General features: G+C 48.4%; 1 protein-coding gene across 1 annotated transcript in view; it reads left to right on the top strand.

Annotated features, from left to right (window-relative positions):
• The window catches only part of UHRF1BP1 (UHRF1 binding protein 1), a 944,367-nt gene that overhangs the window by 150,109 nt on the left and 773,928 nt on the right, over positions 1–20,330 (top strand). Inside the window, exons 2-4 of the mRNA XM_040424154.1 lie at positions 19,639–19,677; positions 19,784–19,875; positions 19,981–20,170. Coding sequence (XP_040280088.1) covers positions 19,639–19,677; positions 19,784–19,875; positions 19,981–20,170 — 321 coding nt within the window. The remainder of the gene's footprint in view (positions 1–19,638; positions 19,678–19,783; positions 19,876–19,980; positions 20,171–20,330) is intronic.

Here is a 20,330-nt window from a genome sequence, read left to right as displayed (position 1 = left end):
TTGCAGACAAATTTGGGGAAATGTGCTGGTTTCCAAACCGTTTTGGGGAGATGGACGGGAAACATATTCGTATTATAAAGCCCCAGTACCATTTTGTGGCTATTGATGTAGGCAGAACTTATGGCAGAACAAATGATTCGATGGTATTTAAAAATTCGGCCATGGGAAGCAGGTTCAACAATTTGATTTCCCACCTACCTTCTGCCAGGTTCTGATTGTCCTCCCCATGCCCTTTGTCCTGGTTGGCAAAGAAGCCTTTCAAATTTGTTGTCAACCTAATAAAACCTTATTCCAACAACGGATTAACTCGTAACAAACGCATCATTCTTGTGTCAAAATGGTGTATTTTTAAAAAACCCATTCAACTCAAAATAGAAACAGTCGATGAGGTTGTCAAGGCATGTGTGTTGTTGCTAGGGATGAGTGAATCGACTTTGGATGAAACATACGAAGTCGATTCGCATAAAACTTTGTTCTAATACTGTACGGAGCAGGAGCTCCGTACAATACTAGAAAGTATTGGCTCCGATGAGTCAAAGTCCAAAGGTACCACTTGAAACCAAACCCGAGTTCGGGAGTTGTTTTTTTACAGTACAAATTAATTTATGAAGTTATTACGCAAAGTCTTGCGAGACTTCGGGAAGCAATAACTTCGGCTCATCGGAGCCAATACATTCTAATACTGTATGGAGCTTGTAACAGAAGCCCTTTGTTTGTCCGTTGAGATGATTGGGTTACATACAGTTTCTGACCTAATTATCTCCCAGGCAGAGGAGAGGCATTGTGTGTCCTGTATGGGAGTTTTTATAAACAATACGGTTTTACTGTCTGGAGATGATTGGGTTACATACAGTATCTAGCCAAATTAACTTCCAGACAGAGGGGAGGCATTGTGTGGGAGTGTCCGGGATTGTGTGGTTATTTCCATTGGTCTGTGTGTTTGTCACCCAGTTCTCCATCAGGTCCAGAGGGGAGGTCCCCTTGCATGGGGACTTGTATATAAGGCCAAGTGTGGCACCAATAAATGTGAATCTTCTTACCCTCAACTCACAGCCTCGTCTCAATCCGCACAATGCTCCATTTTGTGTAGGATGCTCTTGTGGTGCATGTGGACCGCGCCGACATCCTCCACCGTATGCATTTTTTGCTGGGGATAGTCGTTTGCTGCGGTCCACATGCGGTGGGGCTGCTCCCCCAATGTAAAACACGCTACAGTGTTAGGGGTTGAGCCGCTCCTCCAGTATTGCCACTATATTTCTGTGTTTTTGTCTTGTTCTATATGTAGTGTATGTGCCGTTACCTGGCATTCAAACACTCTTTTGCACCTGGTGACCTCCATCACAGGGTCTGATATGGGCGTGGCTTGCAGTCTTGGCTTTGTTCACATTGCACTAGTTGTCCTGCTAGGCGTTTGTGTGGAAGCCTGGCTGCGAGCTGGATTACATCGCCTTCAGACCGTGTTCACACCATAGGTAGCGTAGTGGTAGGACCCTTTGCCATGCTGAGTGACCGTGACGTGGTGCAATGATGGGCTCCGATATTTTCCTGACAGGAATATATTGGCGAAAGTCTCAGCTTTTAATATCTGCATTTATGACTAGCCAGTATAGTCAGTGGCATATCCGTTTGGTGCATTTTTTCTGTGATTTATTTGAAAAACTATTCCCAAATTTGCCATTCTCAAAATAACTAGTTTCTGGTATATGAGGCCTACTTGAAATCTATCCCAAAAAGGATATCTTACATTGAAGGTGCTGATAGTGTCATTCAGAAAAACCTAAGACACACGCTACCGTGCAGATAGAAGTCTAATTCTGTGATTAAACCTATACCTGTCACACAGCGCAAAAAAAAAAAACAGGCCTGACATTTCTATTCAACCAAATCTGTACTGTTTTAGCTGGTCAAGTTATTTGTAGTGACCGTAAAAGCACACTTTTTGTTCTGGGTTGAAAAACTATTCCCAAATTTACCATTCTCAAAATAACTAGTTTCTGGTATATGAGGCCTACTTGAAATCTATCACAAAAAGGATATCTTACATTGAAGGTGCTGATAGTGTCATTCAGAAAAACCTAAGACACATGCTACCGTGCAGATAGAAGTCTAATTCTGTGATTAAACCTATACCTGTCACACAGCGCAAAAAAAAAACAGGCCTGACATTTCTATTCAACCAAATCTGTACTGTTTTAGCTGGTCAAGTTATTTGTAGTGACCGTAAAAGCACACTTTTTGTTCTGGGTTGAAAAACTATTCCCAAATTTGCCATTCTCAAAAAAATTAGTTTCTGGTATATGAGGCCTACTTGAAATCTATCCCAAAAAGGATATCTTACATTGAAGGTGCTGATAGTGTAATTCAGAAAAACCTAAGACACACGCTACCGTGCAGATAGAAGTCTGATTCTGTGATTAAACCTTAACCTGTCACACAGCGCAAAAAAAAAACAGGCCTGACATTTCTATTCAACCAAATCTGTACTGTTTTAGCTGGTCAAGTTATTTGTAGTCACCGTAAAAGCACACTTTTTTTTTCTGGGTTGAAAAACTATTCCCAAATTTGCCATTCTCAAAATTGTGGTGAACGGGAACAATGAGGAAAACATCTAATAAGGGACGCGGACGTGGACATGGTCGTGGTGGTGTTAGTGGACCCTCTGGTGCTGGGAGAGGACGTGGCCATTCTGCCACAGCCACACGTCCTAGTGAACCAACTACCTCAGGTCCCAGTAGCCAGCAGAATTTACAGCGATATTTTGTGGGGCCCAATGCCGTTCTAAGGATGGTAAGGCCTGAGCAGGTACAGGCATTAGTTAATTGGGTGGCCGACAGTGGATCCAGCACGTTCACATTATCTCCCACCCAGTCTTCTGCAGAAAGCACACAGATGGCGCATGAAAACCAAGCCCATCGGTCTGTCACATCACCCCCATGCATATCAGGGAAACTGTCTGAGCCTCAAGTTATGCAGCAGTCTCTTATGCTGTTTGAAGACTCTGCTGCCAGGGTTTCCCAAGGGCATCCACCTAGCCCTTCCCCAGGGGTGGAAGAGATAGAATGCACTAACGCACAACCACTTATTTTTCCTGATGATGAGGACATGGGAATACCACCTCAGCACGTCTCTGATGATGACGAAACACAGGTGCCAACTGCTGCGTCTTTCTGCAGTGTGCAGACTGAACAGGAGGTCAGGGATCAAGACTGGGTGGAAGACGATGCAGGGGACGATGAGGTCCTAGACCCCACATGGAATGAAGGTCGTGCCACTGACTTTTAGAGTTCGGAGGAAGAGGCAGTGGTGAGACCGAGCCAACAGCGTAGCAAAAGAGGGAGCAGTGGGCAAAATCAGAACACCCGCCGCTAAGAGACTCCGCCTGCTACTGACCGCCGCCATCTGGGACCGAGCACCCCAAAGGCAGCTTCAAGGAGTTCCCTGGCATGGCACTTCTTCAAACAATGTGCTGACGACAAGACCCGAGTGGTTTGCATGCTGTGCCATCAGAGCCTGAAGCGAGGCATTAACGTTCTGAACCTTAGCACAACCTGCATGACCAGGCACCTGCATGCAAAGCATGAACTGCAGTGGAGTAAACACCTTAAAAACAAGGAAGTCCCTCAGGCTCCCCCTGCTACCTCTGCTGCTGCCGCCGCCTCGGCCTCTTCTGCTGCTGCTGCTGCCGCCGCCTCGGCCTCTTCCTCTGCCTCTGGAGGAACGTTGGCACCTGCCGCCCAGCAAACATGGGATGTACCACCAACACCACCACCTGCGTCACCAAGCATCTCAACCATGTCACACGGCAGCGTTCAGCTCTCCATCTCACAAACATTTGAGAGAAAGCGTAAATTCCCACCTAGCCACCCTCGATCCCTGGCCCTGAATGCCAGCATTTCTAAACTACTGGCCTATGAAATGCTGTCATTTAGGCTGGTGGACACACACAGCTTCAAACAGCTCATGTCACTTGCTGTCCCACAGTATGTTGTTCCCAGCCGCCACTACTTCTCCAAGAGAGCCGTGCCTTCCCTGCACAAACAAGTGTCCGATAAAATCAAGTATGCACTGCGCAACGCCATCTGTGGCAAGGTCCACCTAACCACAGATACGTGGACCAGTAAGCACGGCCAGGGACGCTATATCTCCCTAACTGCACACTGGGTAAATATAGTGGCGGCTGGGCCCAAGGCGGAGAGCTGTTTGGCGCACGTCCTTCCGCCGCCAAGGATCGCAGGGCAACATTCTTTGCCTCCTGTCTCCTCCTCCTCCTACTCAGCTTCCTCCTCCTCTTCTTCCACCTGCTCATCCAGTCAGCCACACACCTTCACCACCAACTTCAGCACAGCCCGGGGTAAACGTCAGCAGGCCATTCTGAAACTCATATGTTTGGGGGACAGGCCCCACACCGCACAGGAGTTGTGGCGGGGTATAGAACAACAGACCGACGAGTGGTTGCTGCCGGTGAGCCTCAAGCCCGGCCTGGTGGTGTGCGATAATGGGCGAAATCTCATTGCAGCTCTGGGACTAGCCGGTTTGACGCACATCCCTTGCCTGGCGCATGTGCTGAATTTGGTGGTGCAGAAGTTCATTCGCAACTACCCCGACATGTCAGAGCTGCTGCATAAAGTGCGGGCCGTCTGTTCGCGCTTCCGGCGTTCACACCCTGCCGCTGCTCACCTGTCTGCGCTACAGCGTAACTTCGGCCTTCCCGCTCACCGCCTCATATGCGACGTACCCACCAGGTGAAACTCCACCTTGCATATGCTGGACAGACTGTGCGAGCAGCAGCAGGCCATAGTGGAGTTTCAGCTGCAGCACGCACGGGTCAGTCGCACTGCGGATCAGACACACTTCACCACCAATGACTGGGCCTCCATGCGAGACCTGTGTGCCCTGTTGCGTTGTTTCGAATACTCCACCAACATGGCCAGTGGCGATGACGCCGTTATCAGCGTTACAATACCACTTCTATGTCTCCTTGAGAAAACACTTAGGGCGATGATGGAAGAGGAGGAAGAGGGGTCATTTTTAGCACTTTCAGGCCAGTCTCTTCGAAGTGACTCAGAGGGAGGTTTTTTGCAACACCAGAGGCCAGGTACAAATGTGGCCAGACAGGGCCCACTACTGGAGGACGAGGATGAGGAGGAGGTGGAGGAGGATGAGGATGAAGCATGTTCACAGCGGGGTGGCACCCAAAGCAGCTCGGGCCCATCACTGGTGCGTGGCTGGGGGGAAACACAGGACGATGACGATACGCCTCCCACAGAGGACAGCTTGTCCTTACCTCTGGGCAGCCTGGCACACATGAGCGACTACATGCTGCAGTGCCTGCGCAACGACAGCAGAGTTGCCCACATTTTAACGTGTGCGGACTACTGGGTTGCCACCCTGCTGGATCCCCGGTACAAAGACAATGTGCCCACCTTACTTCCTACACTGGAGCGTGATAGGAAGATGCGCGAGTACAAGCGCACGTTGGTAGACGCGCTACTAAGAGCATTCCCAAATGTCACAGGGGAACCAGTGGAAGCCCAAGGCGAAGGCAGAGGAGGAGCAAGAGGTCGCCAACGCAGCTGTGTCACGGCCAGCTCCTCTGAGGGCAGGGTTAGCATGGCAGATATGTGGAAAAGTTTTGTCAACACGCCACAGCTAACTGCACCACCACCTGATACGGAACGTGTTAGCAGGAGGCAACATTTCACTAACATGGTGGAACAGTACCTGTGCACACCCCTCCACGTACTGACTGATGGTTCGGCCCTATTCAACTTCTGGGTCTCCAAATTGTCCACGTGGCCAGAGCTAGCCTTTTATGCCTTGGAGGTGCTGGCCTGCCCGGCGGCCAGCGTTTTGTCTGAACGTGTATTCAGCACGGCAGGGGGCGTCATTACAGACAAACGCAGCCGCCTGTCTACAGCCAATGTGGACAAGCTGACGTTCATAAAAATGAACCAGGCATGGATCCCACAGGACCTGTCCATCCCTTGTGCAGATTAGATATTAACTACCTCCCCTTAACAATATATTATTCTACTCCAGGGCACTTCCTCATTCAATACTATTTTTAATTTCATTTTACCATTATATTGCGGGGCAACCCAAAGTTGAATGAACCTCTCCTCTGTCTGGGTGCCGGGGCCTAAATGTGTGACAGTGGCCTGTTCCAGTGGTGGGTGACGTGAAGCCTGATTCTCTGCTATGACATGAAGACAGATTCTGTGCTGACATAAGGCCAGATTCTCTGTTACGGGACCTCTCTCCTCTGCCTGGGTGCCTGGGCCTAAATGTGTGACAGTGGCCTGTTCCAGTGGTGGGTGACGTGAAGCCTGATTCTCTGCTATGACATGAAGACAGATTCTGTGCTGACATAAGGCCAGATTCTCTGTTACGGGACCTCTCTCCTCTGCCTGGGTGCCTGGGCCTAAATGTGTGACAGTGGCCTGTTCCAGTGGTGGGTGACATGAAGCCTGATTCTCTGCTATGACATGAAGACAGATTCTGCGCTGACATAAGGCCAGATTCTCTGTTACGGGACCTCTCTCCTCTGCCTGGGTGCCTGGGCCTAAATGTGTGACAGTGGCCTGTTCCAGTGGTGGGTGACGTGAAGCCTGATTCTCTGCTATGACATGAAGACAGATTCTGTGCTGACATAAGGCCAGATTCTCTGTTACGGGACCAATCTCCTCTGCCTGGGTGCCTGGGCCTAAATGTGTGACAGTGGCCTGTTCCAGTGGTGGGTGACGTGAAGCCTGATTCTCTGCTATGACATGAAGACTGATTCTGCGCTGACATAAGGCCAGATTCTCTGTTACGGGACCTCTCTCCTCTGCCTGGGTGCCCTGGCCTAAATGTGTGACAGTGGCCTGTTCCAGTGGTGGGTGACGTGAAGCCTGATTCTCTGCTATGACATGAAGACTGATTCTGCGCTGACATAAGGCCAGATTCTCTGTTACGGGACCTCTCTCCTCTGCCTGGGTGCCTGGGCCTAAATGTGTGACAGTGGCCTGTTCCAGTGGTGGGTGACGTGAAGCCTGATTCTCTGCTATGACATGAAGACTGATTCTGCGCTGACATAAGGCCAGATTCTCTGTTACGGGACCTCTCTCCGCTGCCTGGGTGCCTGGGCCTAAATGTGTGACAGTGGCCTGTTCCAGTGGTGGGTGACGTGAAGCCTGATTCTCTGCTATGACATGAAGACTAATTCTGCGCTGACATAAGGCCAGATTCTCTGTTACGGGACCTCTCTCCTCTGCCTGGGTGCCTGGGCCTAAATGTGTGACAGTGGCCTGTTCCAGTGGTGGGTGACGTGAAGCCTGATTCTCTGCTATGACATGAAGACTGATTCTGCGTTGACATAAGGCCAGATTCTCTGTTACGGGACCTCTCTCCTCTGCCTGGGTGCCTGGGCCTAAATGTGTAACAGTGGCCTGTTCCAGTGGTGGGTGACGTGAAGCCTGATTCTCTGCTATGACATGAAGACTGATTCTGCGCTGACATAAGGCCAGATTCTCTGTTACGGGACCTCTCTCCTCTGTCTGGGTGCCGGGGCCTAAATATGTGACAGTGGCTTGTTCCAGTGGTGGGTGACATAAAGCCAGATTCTCTGCTATGGCATGAAGAGACTGATTCTCTGCTGACATGAAGCCAGATTCTTTGCTATGGCATGAAGAGACTGATTCTCTGCTGACGTGAAGCCAGATTCTCTGCTATGGGACCTCTGTCCAATTGATATTGGGTCATTTTTATTTTTCTAATTTTTATTTTAATTCATTTCCCTATCCACATTTGTTTGCAGGGGATTTACCTACATGTTGCTGCCTTTTGCAGCCCTCTAGCTCTTTCCTGGGCTGTTTTACAGCCTTTTTAGTGCCCAAAAGTTCGGGTCCCCATTGACTTCAATCGGGTTCGGGACGAAGTTCGGTTCGGGTTCGGATTCCGAACCCGAACATTTCCGGGAAGTTCGGCCGAACTTCTCGAACCCGAACATACAGGTGTTCACTCAACTCTAATCATAAGCAATCCGCGGCCTTTTCCCCTGCCATAGGAAATGGGAGAAAGCTCTTTGAATTCTATTGACATCCACGTGCCGTAACAGTAGAGGGATAGTCTGGATGGGATAGAGCAATCTAGCAAAGCTCACCATCTTTAACAGATGAGCCCTACCAAACAAGGATAGTGGCAGCTTATACCACTTCTCCAATTCCAACCCTATCTTCCTTATTAACGGGTCATAATTTAGTTTATATAAGGATAATGAATGCCTCCCTATTTTTATGGCCAGGTACGTCAGGTGGGGCATTACCTCCACTTCATGGGTTTCCGACATCACTTGTGACTCTCGCCAAGGACCACATAAGTAAAGTAACTGGCTTTTACTTACGTTTATTCGGTAGCCAGTGGTTTAACCAAAATAAATCATGGAATCTAGGATCTTTCTGAGATGAGCGCTCAGGGAGTTTATAAAAATCAGGATATCATCAGCAAAACAGATGAGTTTTATTTCCTTATTCCCTACTTTTATTCCCTGGAACAGGTCTGACTGAATCAAATATTGAACTAGTGGCTCCAAAGCCAGATTAAAGAGGAGGGGAGACAGGGGGCAGCCCTGCCTTGTGCCTCTGTGGAGGCAAAAAGGTGCAGACAAAAAGCCAGGCGTATTTACCCTTGCTTGAGGATTCTTGTATATTCCATTGAGGGATAACCTAAATGATCCTCTGATTCCAAAGGCATCAAGAGTTCGCTAGAGCCATCTACAGTTCACATTATCGAAAGCCTTTTCTGCATCCACAGACAGAAAGGCAGGACAGCTACGTCTATTCTGGTTATAAAATAAGTGATCCTGAACCGCCAACACCGTCCTTATGTTCATCACTGCGGCTCTCCCTTTTGTAAACCCTACCTGATGAGGGTCTATCAAATCAGGCATGTAGTTTGCCAGTCTAGTCGTCATCAATTTAGTCAAGATTTTTAAATCCTTATTAATGAAATTTGTCTATAAGAGCTGGGCATAGTTTGGGGATAAGCTTTATATGTGCCATGTTCCCAGAAGGCATAATGTCTCCCCTATTTAGACAGGAGTTAAATAAGGCTACTAAAGTCGGGGTAACTTCCGTGTTTAAAACCTTAAAGAATTCCGCTGGATAGCCATCTGGACCAGGTGATTTTCATTCTTAAGTGATTTTATATTGAACTTAACTTCTTCCTCTGTAATTGGCTTAAGATGAGACAACATTTCCTCCGTGAGTTTTGGGAGAGTAACTTTAGATAAAAGTTCTTCTGCTCTGGCCTGATCATACTTATCTAGGGAGTATAGCTTGGCATAGAAACTACCAAAACACTCTGTTATGCTTTTTGAGTCTATGAGTTATTTCCCCGTTACGTCAGTTATAGTTTTAATACCTGGGTTGTAGTGTTGTACTTTCGTCAGATTAGCTAGCATCTTCCCAGCTTTATTACCAAATTTAAACAGCTTCGCTGATATATAATCTAGATATAGTCTCGTCTTTTGCTCTAGATAATGGTCATCATTGTGTTTCTCCGTAACCCATTCAACTTTATTTAGGTCTGTAGGGTTTGCTAGAAAGGAGGTGTACGCACTACAAACCACCTCTGTTGCCTGCTGGAGACTAAGTCGTATCTTTTTTCTTTTTCGCAGTGGTGTATGAGATTATATTCCCCCTGATAACCGCCTTCGCCTTATCCCAGAATAGACGGTAGTCATCCTTATGGCCTATATTATTTTCGAAAAACTCCCACCACCATCCCTTCAACCTATCAATAAACTCACCATCAGCGGCTAGGTAACCGGGCAAACGCCATATGTAGTCTGTCCCTCTTGGAATATTTTCTGCTAGAGTTATGGACACCGGCACATCATGAGATATCACCATATGTGTGATCTCCGACAGCTGTATTTTCTCCATAATTTGCGGGGAGGCTAAAATATAATCCAATCTGGATCATGACTGATGAGCGTGGGAGAAGTGAGTAAATTCCCTCTCAACCGGGTTAAAAAATCTCCATACACCCGCCAAATCTGTGGATTTCAAGAAGGGTTTGAAGGTGTATCTTCCTAATGCACTTGATTGAGGTTCCTGACCCACTTGTCTAACCTGTCTATGGTCTTCTTCTATATCATGTACCGCATTTAAATCCCCCACTACTAAAATCTGACCCTTATCTTCCTGCAAGATATCCGATTCCAACTGCCTAAAAAAGGAAGCCTGTCCAGAATTCCAATTTTACCTTCAGAATTCTCCCTTCTTCGTCACTAACAGTAGAGAACTTCATGTCTCAATCTTTTGTGTAAAATTAAAAGCACCCCCGCCTTTCTGCCCTTCAAGGGGAAGCCAAAAACTCGACCCACCCAAAGACGCTGCATGCGCCACAGGTCAGCCTCCTGCAGGTGCGTCTCCTGAAGCAATGCTATGTCAGCGTTCAATTTTTTAAGATGCTTAAGAATCATCAATCTTTTCTGAGGGGCTCGTAGGCCCTTAACATTCCATGTAATAATTTTCATAATGTGAAAGTCACGAAGTGCAAGGTACACCCTGGAGGAGGCCATCCCCACGTATTCATACTATTTACAAACGTAACACTGCATCCATGGATTATGACAAGGTGAAAAACCAATAACTCCCCCCTAACCCCATCACATGAACAAAGTGCCTCGCCTGTGTAGGTTGCGGTGACTAGCTAAAATTCTGTCTGGACTTCTCTTTTTTCGCACTGAACTGGTCGGGATAGCTGACATCTGCCCCGCTAGATTCCTCCAGTTGCAAAAACACAATATTCCCCCTCCTACTACCTCGAGTTATCTGACATCCATTATCCTCGTCCCAGTCCCCCCCCACCTCGTTATCTCACTTGAAACCAAAAGTACATTTGTAACAGGAGACTATCTTGTCTCATCCTCCTTTGTACCACCATTCCTCACTCCAACCAGTGGGTCCGTTGACCTTGAAACGTCACCTGTGAGTCACTTCGAACGGAGAGACTTTGCTTCCAGCACGGCTGGACTCAGGAAGCACACTTCAGTCCCATTCCGGGCTTGAAACATGGGTCAGGTCTCCCCCCGACAGACGTGGAGAGGCACCAGTGGATCTCGTATCGGACTTCTCTCCAAGATGATTACCACGTGGTGACGGACGTCCTCTGGATGGTGCTCCCATTCCTGCGCTTCTCGAGGGTTCGCTGTCAACTAGGGCAGCTGCCGCATCACTGGGTGACAGATGGGTATCGGTTCTACCATTTTGTCCGAAGACTCTCAGAATAGCTGGGTATATTAGGGCAAAAAAAAATTTATTTTGTACCTGCTGCGTGCATATATGCGAAAAAGGTCTCCTCTTCTTAGCAACCTCCACAAAGCAAGATTCTGTGCCCCCTCACCTTGAGTGGCTGGTTAAGTCGTCGGTACTTGAGCAAGAGGAATTCCTTATCGGTATAATTAAGGAACTTGACTATGACTGGTCTCGGTCTTGTCGCAGAGCCCTCCGTAGATGCCCCTCTTGGTGGGCCAATTCTGTGAGCTCTTTCCACCGTCACCGGAGTTTGGAGCCGCAGCGCTTGCGGCAGCTCCACTGCGCAGATGTGAGCCAGCTGATGTGCTGGTATATTCTCAGGTAAGCCTATGATCCCCAGGTCTTATACTTTATGTTTCAAAGCCTGGTTTAAACGTATCATGTCTCTGACCTGAGTCTGAGCTTTCTCTAATTCGTCTTCAAAGACCCCGGCTCTCTGCTCCAGTTCCCGTATGTGGGCTGAGTTCTGAGCAACGTTGCTCTGCAGCTGTCTCATGGTGGCGGCTATTGTCGCCTCCAAGGTTGCTTTATGTCTGGGGCAAGCATCTCTTTACAAGGAAGCTCCATTCCCTGTAGTTGCTGGGATGGATCCAGCTGAGCACCCCGGGAGTCCCCCATATCTGGCAGAAGGGGAGGCTGGGATGAGGAATGGGTTACTCTCCTTCTCCCGTCGGCCATCTTGCCTTTCTACAGCGATTCAGTCTCCCGTGGCAGGAGAGGAGATTCCGTCTGCGGGGAGCCGCTGCGCACAATAAACTTCTCTATGAACCTCCAGTAAGTGTCAGGAGTAGAGTTGAGCGAACACCTGGATGTTCGGGTTCGAGAAGTTCGGCCGAACTTCCCGGAAATGTTCGGGTTCGGGATCTGAACCCGACCCGAACTTCGTCCCGAACCCGAACCACATTGAAGTCCATGGGGACCTGAACTTTTCGGCACTAAAAAGGCTGTAAAACAGCCCAGGAAAGGGCTAGAGGGCTGCAAAAGGCAGCAAAATGTAGTTAAATCCCCTGCAAACAAATGTGGATAGGGAAATGAATTAAAATAAAATAAATTAAAATTAACCAATATCAATTGGAGAGAGCTCTCATGGCAGAGAATCAGGCTTCATGTCATAGCAGAGAATCAGGCTTCACGTCACCCACCACTGGAACAGGCCATTGTCAGATATTTAGGCCCCGGCACCCAGACAGAGGAGAGAGGTCCCATAACAGAGATTCAGGCTTCATGTCAGCAGAGAATCAGTCTTCATGTCATAGCAGAGAATCAGGCTTCACGTCACCCACCATTGGAACAGTCCATTGTCACATATTTAGGCCCCGGCACCCAGGCAGAGGAGAGAGGTCCCATAGCAGAGAATCTGGCTTCATGTCAGCAGAGAATCAGGCTTCACGTCACCCACCACTGGAACAGTCCATTGTCACATATTTAGGCCCAGGCAGAGGAGAGAGGTCCCATAGCAGAGAATCTGGCTTCATGTCAGCAGAGAATCAGTCTTCATGTCATAGCAGAGAATCAGGCTTCATGTCACCCACCACTGGAACAGGCCACTGTCAGATATTTTTAGGCCCCGGCACCCAGACAGAGGAGAGAGGTCCCATAACAGAGATTCAGGCTTCATGTCAGCAGAGAATCAGTCTTCATGTCATAGCAGAGAATCAGGCTTCATGTCACCCACCACTGGAACAGGCCACTGTCAGATATTTTTAGGCCCGGCACCCAGACAGAGGAGAGAGGTCCCATAACAGAGATTCAGGCTTCATGTCAGCAGAGAATCAGTCTTCATGTCATAGCAGAGAATCAGGCTTCATGTCACCCACCACTGGAACAGGCCACTGTCAGATATTTTTAGGCCCCGGCACCCAGACAGAGGAGAGAGGTCCCATAACAGGTTCATTCAACTTTGGGTTGCCCCGCAATATAATGGTAAAATGAAAATAAAAATAGGATTGAATGAGGAAGTGCCCTGGAGTACAATAATATATTGTTAAGGGGAGGTAGTTAATGTCTAATCTGCACAAGGGATGAACAGGTCCTGTGGGATCCATGCCTGGTTCATTTTTATGAACGTCAGCTTGTCCACATTGGCTGTAAACAGGCGGCTGCGTTTGTCTGTAATGACGCCCCCTGCCGTGCTGAATACACGTTCAGACAAAACGCTGGCCGCCGGGCAGGCCAGCACCTCCAAGGCATAAAAGGCTAGCTCTGGCCACGTGGACAATTTGGAGACCCAGAAGTTGAATGGGGCCGAACCATCAGTCAGTACGTGAAGGGGTGTGCACAGGTACTGTTCCACCATGTTATTGAAATGTTGCCTCCTGCTAACACGTTCCGTATCAGGTGGTGGTGCAGTTAGCTGTGGCGTGGTGACAAAACTTTTCCACATCTCTGCCATGCTAACCCTGCCCTCAGAGGAGCTGGCCGTGACACAGCTGCGTTGGCGACCTCTTGCTCCTCCTCTGCCTTCGCCTTGGGCTTCCACTTGTTCCCCTGTGACATTTGGGAATGCTCTCAGTAGCGCGTCTACCAACGTGCGCTTGTACTCGCGCATCTTACTATCACGATCCAGTGCATGAAGTAAGGTGGGCATATTGTCTTTGTACCGTGGATCCAGCAGGGTGGCAAGCCAGTAGTCCATACACGTTAAAATGTGGGCAACTCTGCTGTCGTTGCGCAGGCACTGCAGCATGTAGTCGCTCATGTGTGCCAGGCTGCCCAGAGGTAAGGACAAGCTGTCCTCTGTGGGAGGCGTATCGTCATCGTCCTGCGTTTCCCCCTAGCCACGCACCAGTGATGGGCCCGAGCTGCGTTGGGTGCCAACCCGCTGTGAACATGCTTCATCCTCATCCTCCTCCACCTCCTCCTCATCCTCGTCCTCCTCGTCCTCCAGTAGTGGGCCCTGTCTGGCCACATTTGTACCTGGCCTCTGCTGTTGCAAAAAACCTCCCTCTGAGTCACTTTGAAGAGACTGGCCTGAAAGTGCTAAAAATGACCCCTCTTCCTCCTCCTCCTCCTGGGCCACCTCCTCTTCCATCATCGCCCTAAGTGTTTTCTCAAGGAGACATAGAAGTGGTATTGTAACGCTGATAACGGCGTCATCGCCACTGGCCATGTTGGTGGAGTACTCGAAACAGCGCAACAGGGCACACAGGTCTCGCATGGAGGCCCAGTCATTGGTGGTGAAGTGGTGCTGTTCCGCAGTGCAACTGACCCGTGCGTGCTGCAGCTGAAACTCCACTATGGCCTGCTGCTGCTCGCACAGTCTGTCCAGCATATGCAAGGTGGAGTTCCACCTGGTGGGCACGTCGCATATGAGGCGGTGAGCGGGAAGGCCGAAGTTACGCTGTAGCGCAGATAGGCGAGCAGCGGCAGGATGTGAACGCCGGAAGCGCGATCAGACGGCCCGCACTTTATGCAGCAGCTCTGACATGTCGGGGTAGTTGCAAATGAACTTCTGCACCACCAAATTCAGCACATGCGCCAGGCAAGGGATGTGCGTCAAACCGGCTAGTCCCAGAGCTGCAACGAGATTTCGCCCATTATCACACACCACCAGGCCGGGCTTGAGGCTCACCGGCAGCAACCACTCGTCGGTCTGTTGTTCTATACACCCCCACAACTCCTGTGCAGTGTGGGGCCTGTCCCCCAAACATATGAGTTTCAGAACGGCCTGCTGACGTTTACCCCGGGCTGTGCTGAAGTTGGTGGTGAAGGTGTGTGGCTGACTGGATGAGCAGGTGGAAGAATAGGAGGAGGAAGCTGAGTAGGAGGAGGAGGAGACAGGAGGCAAAGAATGTTGCCCTGCGATCCTTGGCGGCGGAAGGACGTGCGCCAAACAGCTCTCCGCCTTGGGCCCAGCCGCCACTACATTTACCCAGTGTGCAGTCAGAGAGATATAGCGTCCCTGGCCGTGCTTACTGGTCCATGTATCTGTGGTTAGGTGGACCTTGCCACAGATGGCGTTGCGCAGTGCACACTTGATTTTATCGGATACTTGGTTGTGCAGGGAAGGCACGGCTCTCTTGGAGAAGTAGTGCCGGCTGGGAACAACATACTGTGGGACAGCAAGCGACATGAGCTGTTTGAAGCTGTCTGTGTCCACCAGCCTAAATGACAGCATTTCATAGGCCAGTAGTTTAGAAATGCTGGCATTCAGGACCAGGGATCGAGGGTGGCTAGGTGGGAATTTACGCTTTCTCTCAAATGTTTGTGAGATGGAGAGCTGAACACTGCCGTGTGACATGGTTGAGATGCTTGGTGACGCAGGTGGTGGTGTTGGTGGTACATCCCATGTTTGCTGGGCGGCAGGTGCCAACGTTCCTCCAGAGGCGGAGGAAGAGGCCGAGGCGGCAGCAGCAGAAGAGGCCGAGGCGGCAGGAGCAGAAGAGGTAGCAGGGGGAGCCTGAGGGACTTCCTTGTTTTTAAGGTGTTTACTCCACTGCAGTTCATGCTTTGCATGCAGGTGCCTGGTCATGCAGGTTTTGCTAAGGTTCAGAACGTTAATGCCTCGCTTCAGGCTCTGATGGCACAGCGTGCAAACCACTCGCTTCTTGTCGTCAGCACATTGTTTGAAGAAGTGCCATGCCAGGGAACTCCTTGAAGCTGCCTTTGGGGTGCTCGGTCCCAGATGGCGGCGGTCAGTAGCAGGCGGAGTCTCTTGGCGGCGGGTGTTCTGCTTTTGCCCACTGCTCCCTCTTTTGCTACGCTGTTGGCTCGGTCTCACCACTGCCTCTTCCTCCGAACTGTGAAAGTCAGTGGCACGACCTTCATTCCATGTGGGGTCTAGGACCTCATCGTCCCCTGCATCGTCTTCCACCCAGTCTTGACCCCTGACCTCCTGTTCAGTCTGCACACTGCAGAAAGACGCAGCAGTTGGCACCTGTGTTTTGTCATCATCAGAGACGTGCTGAGGTGGTATTCCCATGTCCTCATCATCAGGAAACATAAGTGGTTGTGCGTTAGTGCATTCTATTTCTTCCACCCCTGGGGAAGGGCTAGGTGGATGCCCTTGGGAAACCCTGCCAGCAGAGTCTTCAAACAGCATAAGAGACTGCTGCATAACTTGAGGCTCAGACAGTTTCCCTGATATGCATGGGGGTGATGTGACAGACTGATGGGTTTGGTTTTCATGCGCCATCTGTGCGCTTTCTGCAGAAGATTGGGTGGGAGATAATGTGAACGTGCTGGATCCACTGTCGGCCACCCAATTGACTAATGCCTGTACCTGCTCAGGCCTTACCATCCTTAGAACGGCATTGGGCCCCACAAAATATCGCTGTAAATTCTGCTGGCTACTGGGACCTGAGGTAGTTGGTTCACTAGGACGTGTGACTGTGGCAGATTGGCCACGTCCTCTCCCAGCACCAGAGGGTCCACTAACACCACCACGACCATGTCCGCGTCCACGTCCCTTACTAGATGTTTTCCTCATTGTTACCGTTCACCACAATAAGAAAAATTTTATTCGGGCCAATGTATTGAATTCAAATTCAGGCCTTTTTTTACAGACACCTAACACTATATGGCTATCTATTTAGGTACCGTATTACACTAATACAGGCACACCAGTAATGACAGATTTAGCTGAATATAAATTTGAGGCCTATTATTTAGGCGCTGGGTGACAGGTATACGTTTACGGACAGAATTAGACTTGGATCTGCACAGTAGCGTGTGTGTGAAGTTATTGAGAACTACCCTATCAGCACCTTGAATCTAATATACCCTTTTAGGGATAGATTTAAAGTAGGCCTGATACAGCAGAAACCACTAATTTAGAAAATTGCAAAATTGGGAATTGTATTTCAACCCAGAACAAAAACTGTGCTTTGACGGACACTAAATAACTTGACCAGCTAAAGCAGTAATGACAGATTTGGATGAATATAAATGTGAGCCCTATTTTTTAGGTGCTGGGTGACAGGTATACGTTTAATCACAGAATTAGACTTGGATCTGCACTGTAGTGTGCGTGTGAAGTTATTGAGAATAACTTGGTGACAGGCTCAGCTTGACCCTGATGTAGGATATAGCCAAAAAATAACCACACTATTGATGGTTAAATGCACTTGGGTGACAGGCTCAGCTTGCCACTGATGTAGTATATGGCCAAAAAATAACCACACTATTGATGGTTAAATTCACTTGATGACAGCTTGACCCTGATGTAGGATATAGCAAAAAATAACCACACTATTGATGGTTAAATGTACTTGGTGGCAGCTTGTGCTGGCGCACCACAAGCCACAAAATGGACGTCGATCACCCCAGAAAAAAGTGACTGAAAAACGCTCTGGGCAGCCTAAAAACAGTGAGCAATTGAATAGCAGCAGTTCAATAATCCACAGCTGTAGATCGATCACTGAATGAAGTCTTTTGGAGGAGGTAATCACTGCCTAATCTCGCCCTAACGTCGTAGCTGCAACCTCTCCCTACACTTGTATCAGCAGAGTGACGTGCAGCGCTACGTGACCCAAGCTTATATAGAGGCTGGGTCACATGCTGCACTGGCCAATCACAGTCATGCCAATAGTAGGCATGGGTGTGATGGCCTCTTGGGGCAAGTAGTATGATGCTGGTTGATTGGCTGCTTTGCAGCCTTTCAAAAAGCGCCAAGAAAGCGCCGAACCCGGACTTTTACGAAAATGTTCGGGTTCGGGTCCGTGTCACGGACACCCCAAAATTCGGTACGAACCCGAACTATACAGTTCGGGTTCGCTCATCCCTAGTCAGGAGGTAATATTTCGGGGAGGTCAGGTAAACCTCCGGATCTCGGCTAGCCCCTGGGTAAGTGGCTGGGTAAACGGAGCTCTCCTGCTACACTACCTTACATGTGCGCGCTGGAACCGGAAGTCCCTTAGTTTTTGTTTTTTTCTATGTAATTTTCCTGTCAACATAGGATTCCCCCCCCCCCCCTATGGGTGTTTCTTTCCATCTGTAATTAGTGTTTTTTACCTACAGTTTTATAAACATTGTTTATCCGAGTCTTTATGTTTTATAAGATTACTTGTGAACAGTTATTCCAGTTTGTTGATCTTGCAACGCTGGAGCCGCCACGTCAGAGTAGGGAGATTATTTGAGCCCATTCCTCAGTGTATACTTGGCTACACAATCTCCCCACGCCGGAGGAACAACTGCACTGTTATCGCTCAGTCGGTGTAGGGAGATTAAAGATTTTAGTTGGTACGCGGCAATAATAGTGTAACATTTTAGCTCGCAGGCCTTCATCAGACACTAGCCGTATCAAAAAGAAAAAGCTAAATTACCAGAAGGGTCATGTAAATGACCATGTTTTAACAGTATGGTCCCTATAGTGCAGCGTGGCCGGAGAAGACAGGGGAGCGTGACTTCTGAAGAGACCGCTAGACCTGGAGCGGAGCTGCGGCGCAGGACAGATAAGAGATGTCTGAAAGAAAAAGGCTGATGGGGATCTAAAAGAAAAGGGCTGATCTGAGGTCTGATGGGGTCTGAAAGAAAAGGGCTGATGGGGGTCTAAAAGAAAAGGGCTGATGGGGATCTAAAAGAAAAGGGCTGATCTGAGGTCTGATGGGGTCTGAAAGAAAAGGGCTGATCTGAGGTCTGATGGGGTCTGAAAGAAAAGGGCTGATGGGGGTCTGAAAGAAAAGGGTTGATGGGAGTTTAAAAGAAAAGGGCTGATATGAGGTCTGATGGGGTCTGAAAGAAAAGGGCTGATGGGGGTCTAAAGAAAAGGGCGGACCTGAGGTCTGATGGGGTCTGAAATTAAAGGGATAATGGGGGTCTAAAAGAAAAGGGCTGAACTGAGGTCTGATGGGTGTCTGAAAGAAAAGAGCTGCTGGGGGTCTAAAAGAAAAGGGCTGTTCTGAGGTCTTATATTGGGGTCTGATGTGATGTCCTGATATTTATGAGGGTCTGATATTTTTTTCTTATTTTCTTCCTCTAAAATCTGCATCTTATAAAGCGAAAAATACGGTTATTTTATTTTTGGAGTCACACAGTGATGATAATGTCACATTTCTATATATATATTTTTTTACCATTTTTTCTCTCCTCATGCAGCCTGTCAGCTCTGTAACTGTTCCCTAATTCTCCTTCACACTGACAGGGAGGGGGGTAGCTGCTTTAACTTCTCATATCTTTGGTTTGGTAGAGGCTAGAGATCTTGTTTGGTTGTTATATATTATTTGAAAGCTGATATTCCAAGCTCTCAGACAATACCAGAATGGGAAGATATCACTCTTAGAAATTGGAATGCATTGAATGTAGCTGAAAGTGAAAGTAAAACCAGGTTTTACCGGCAATTATTCCCGACTCGATTTCTAACACTTCCCTAAATATATCAGTGTCACATTATGTTTTTTAGATACAATGGACAAAGCTGAAAACACATCCAATTTGTTTGGTAAGTTAATTTGTGAGTACATAACTTCTTAAATCAGCTTGCTCTGTACGCCCTGCAATATCTTGCTTTGTGTATCCATAACTAAATGTTATGGATAATTCTGCAGACGCTTGACAAAGTTGAAATTGAAATGAAAACATGTGAAGATCCTCGACCGCCCAATGGTCCTTCCCCTATAACACTTGCTGCGGGTCAAAGGTGAGATGCTGTTTTCTATTTTTTAGCCACAATGATATTAGTGCAGTGGGTGCAGTGATACCAGATTCTCTGTCATTCTGTTTTATTTTTCCCCTCATGTATTAGTGAATATGGGTTTGCAGAGAAGGTGATAGAGGGCATGTTCTTAGAGATTGGCTGTGTGATTATCAAGATCGAGTCACAGACATTTCATGCATCTCTACAGCTGTGGCAGCTGCAAGGCTACAGTGTTAGTCCAACGTGGCAGCAGAGTGATTTACAATTCACCCGCCTTACCCATCCACAGAGAGGAGAGGTAATTTAAAACTGTCAGACACAAACAAATATATAGTCAATAATATGTTGACGCAATATACAGTTGATGGTGCCCTCTGTTCTGGTCCCGTCTGATTACTTATAGAATGGCTTCTCCATCCACAGCACTGTCGGAAAGTCGGATGGACACAGCATCTATT

The sequence above is a fragment of the Bufo bufo genome, chromosome 3 (assembly GCF_905171765.1).
Source record: "Bufo bufo chromosome 3, aBufBuf1.1, whole genome shotgun sequence".
NCBI lineage: Eukaryota > Metazoa > Chordata > Amphibia > Anura > Bufonidae > Bufo > Bufo bufo.
Note: the sequence above shows the minus strand (reverse complement) of the source record. Positions and strands in the feature narration are given on the sequence as shown.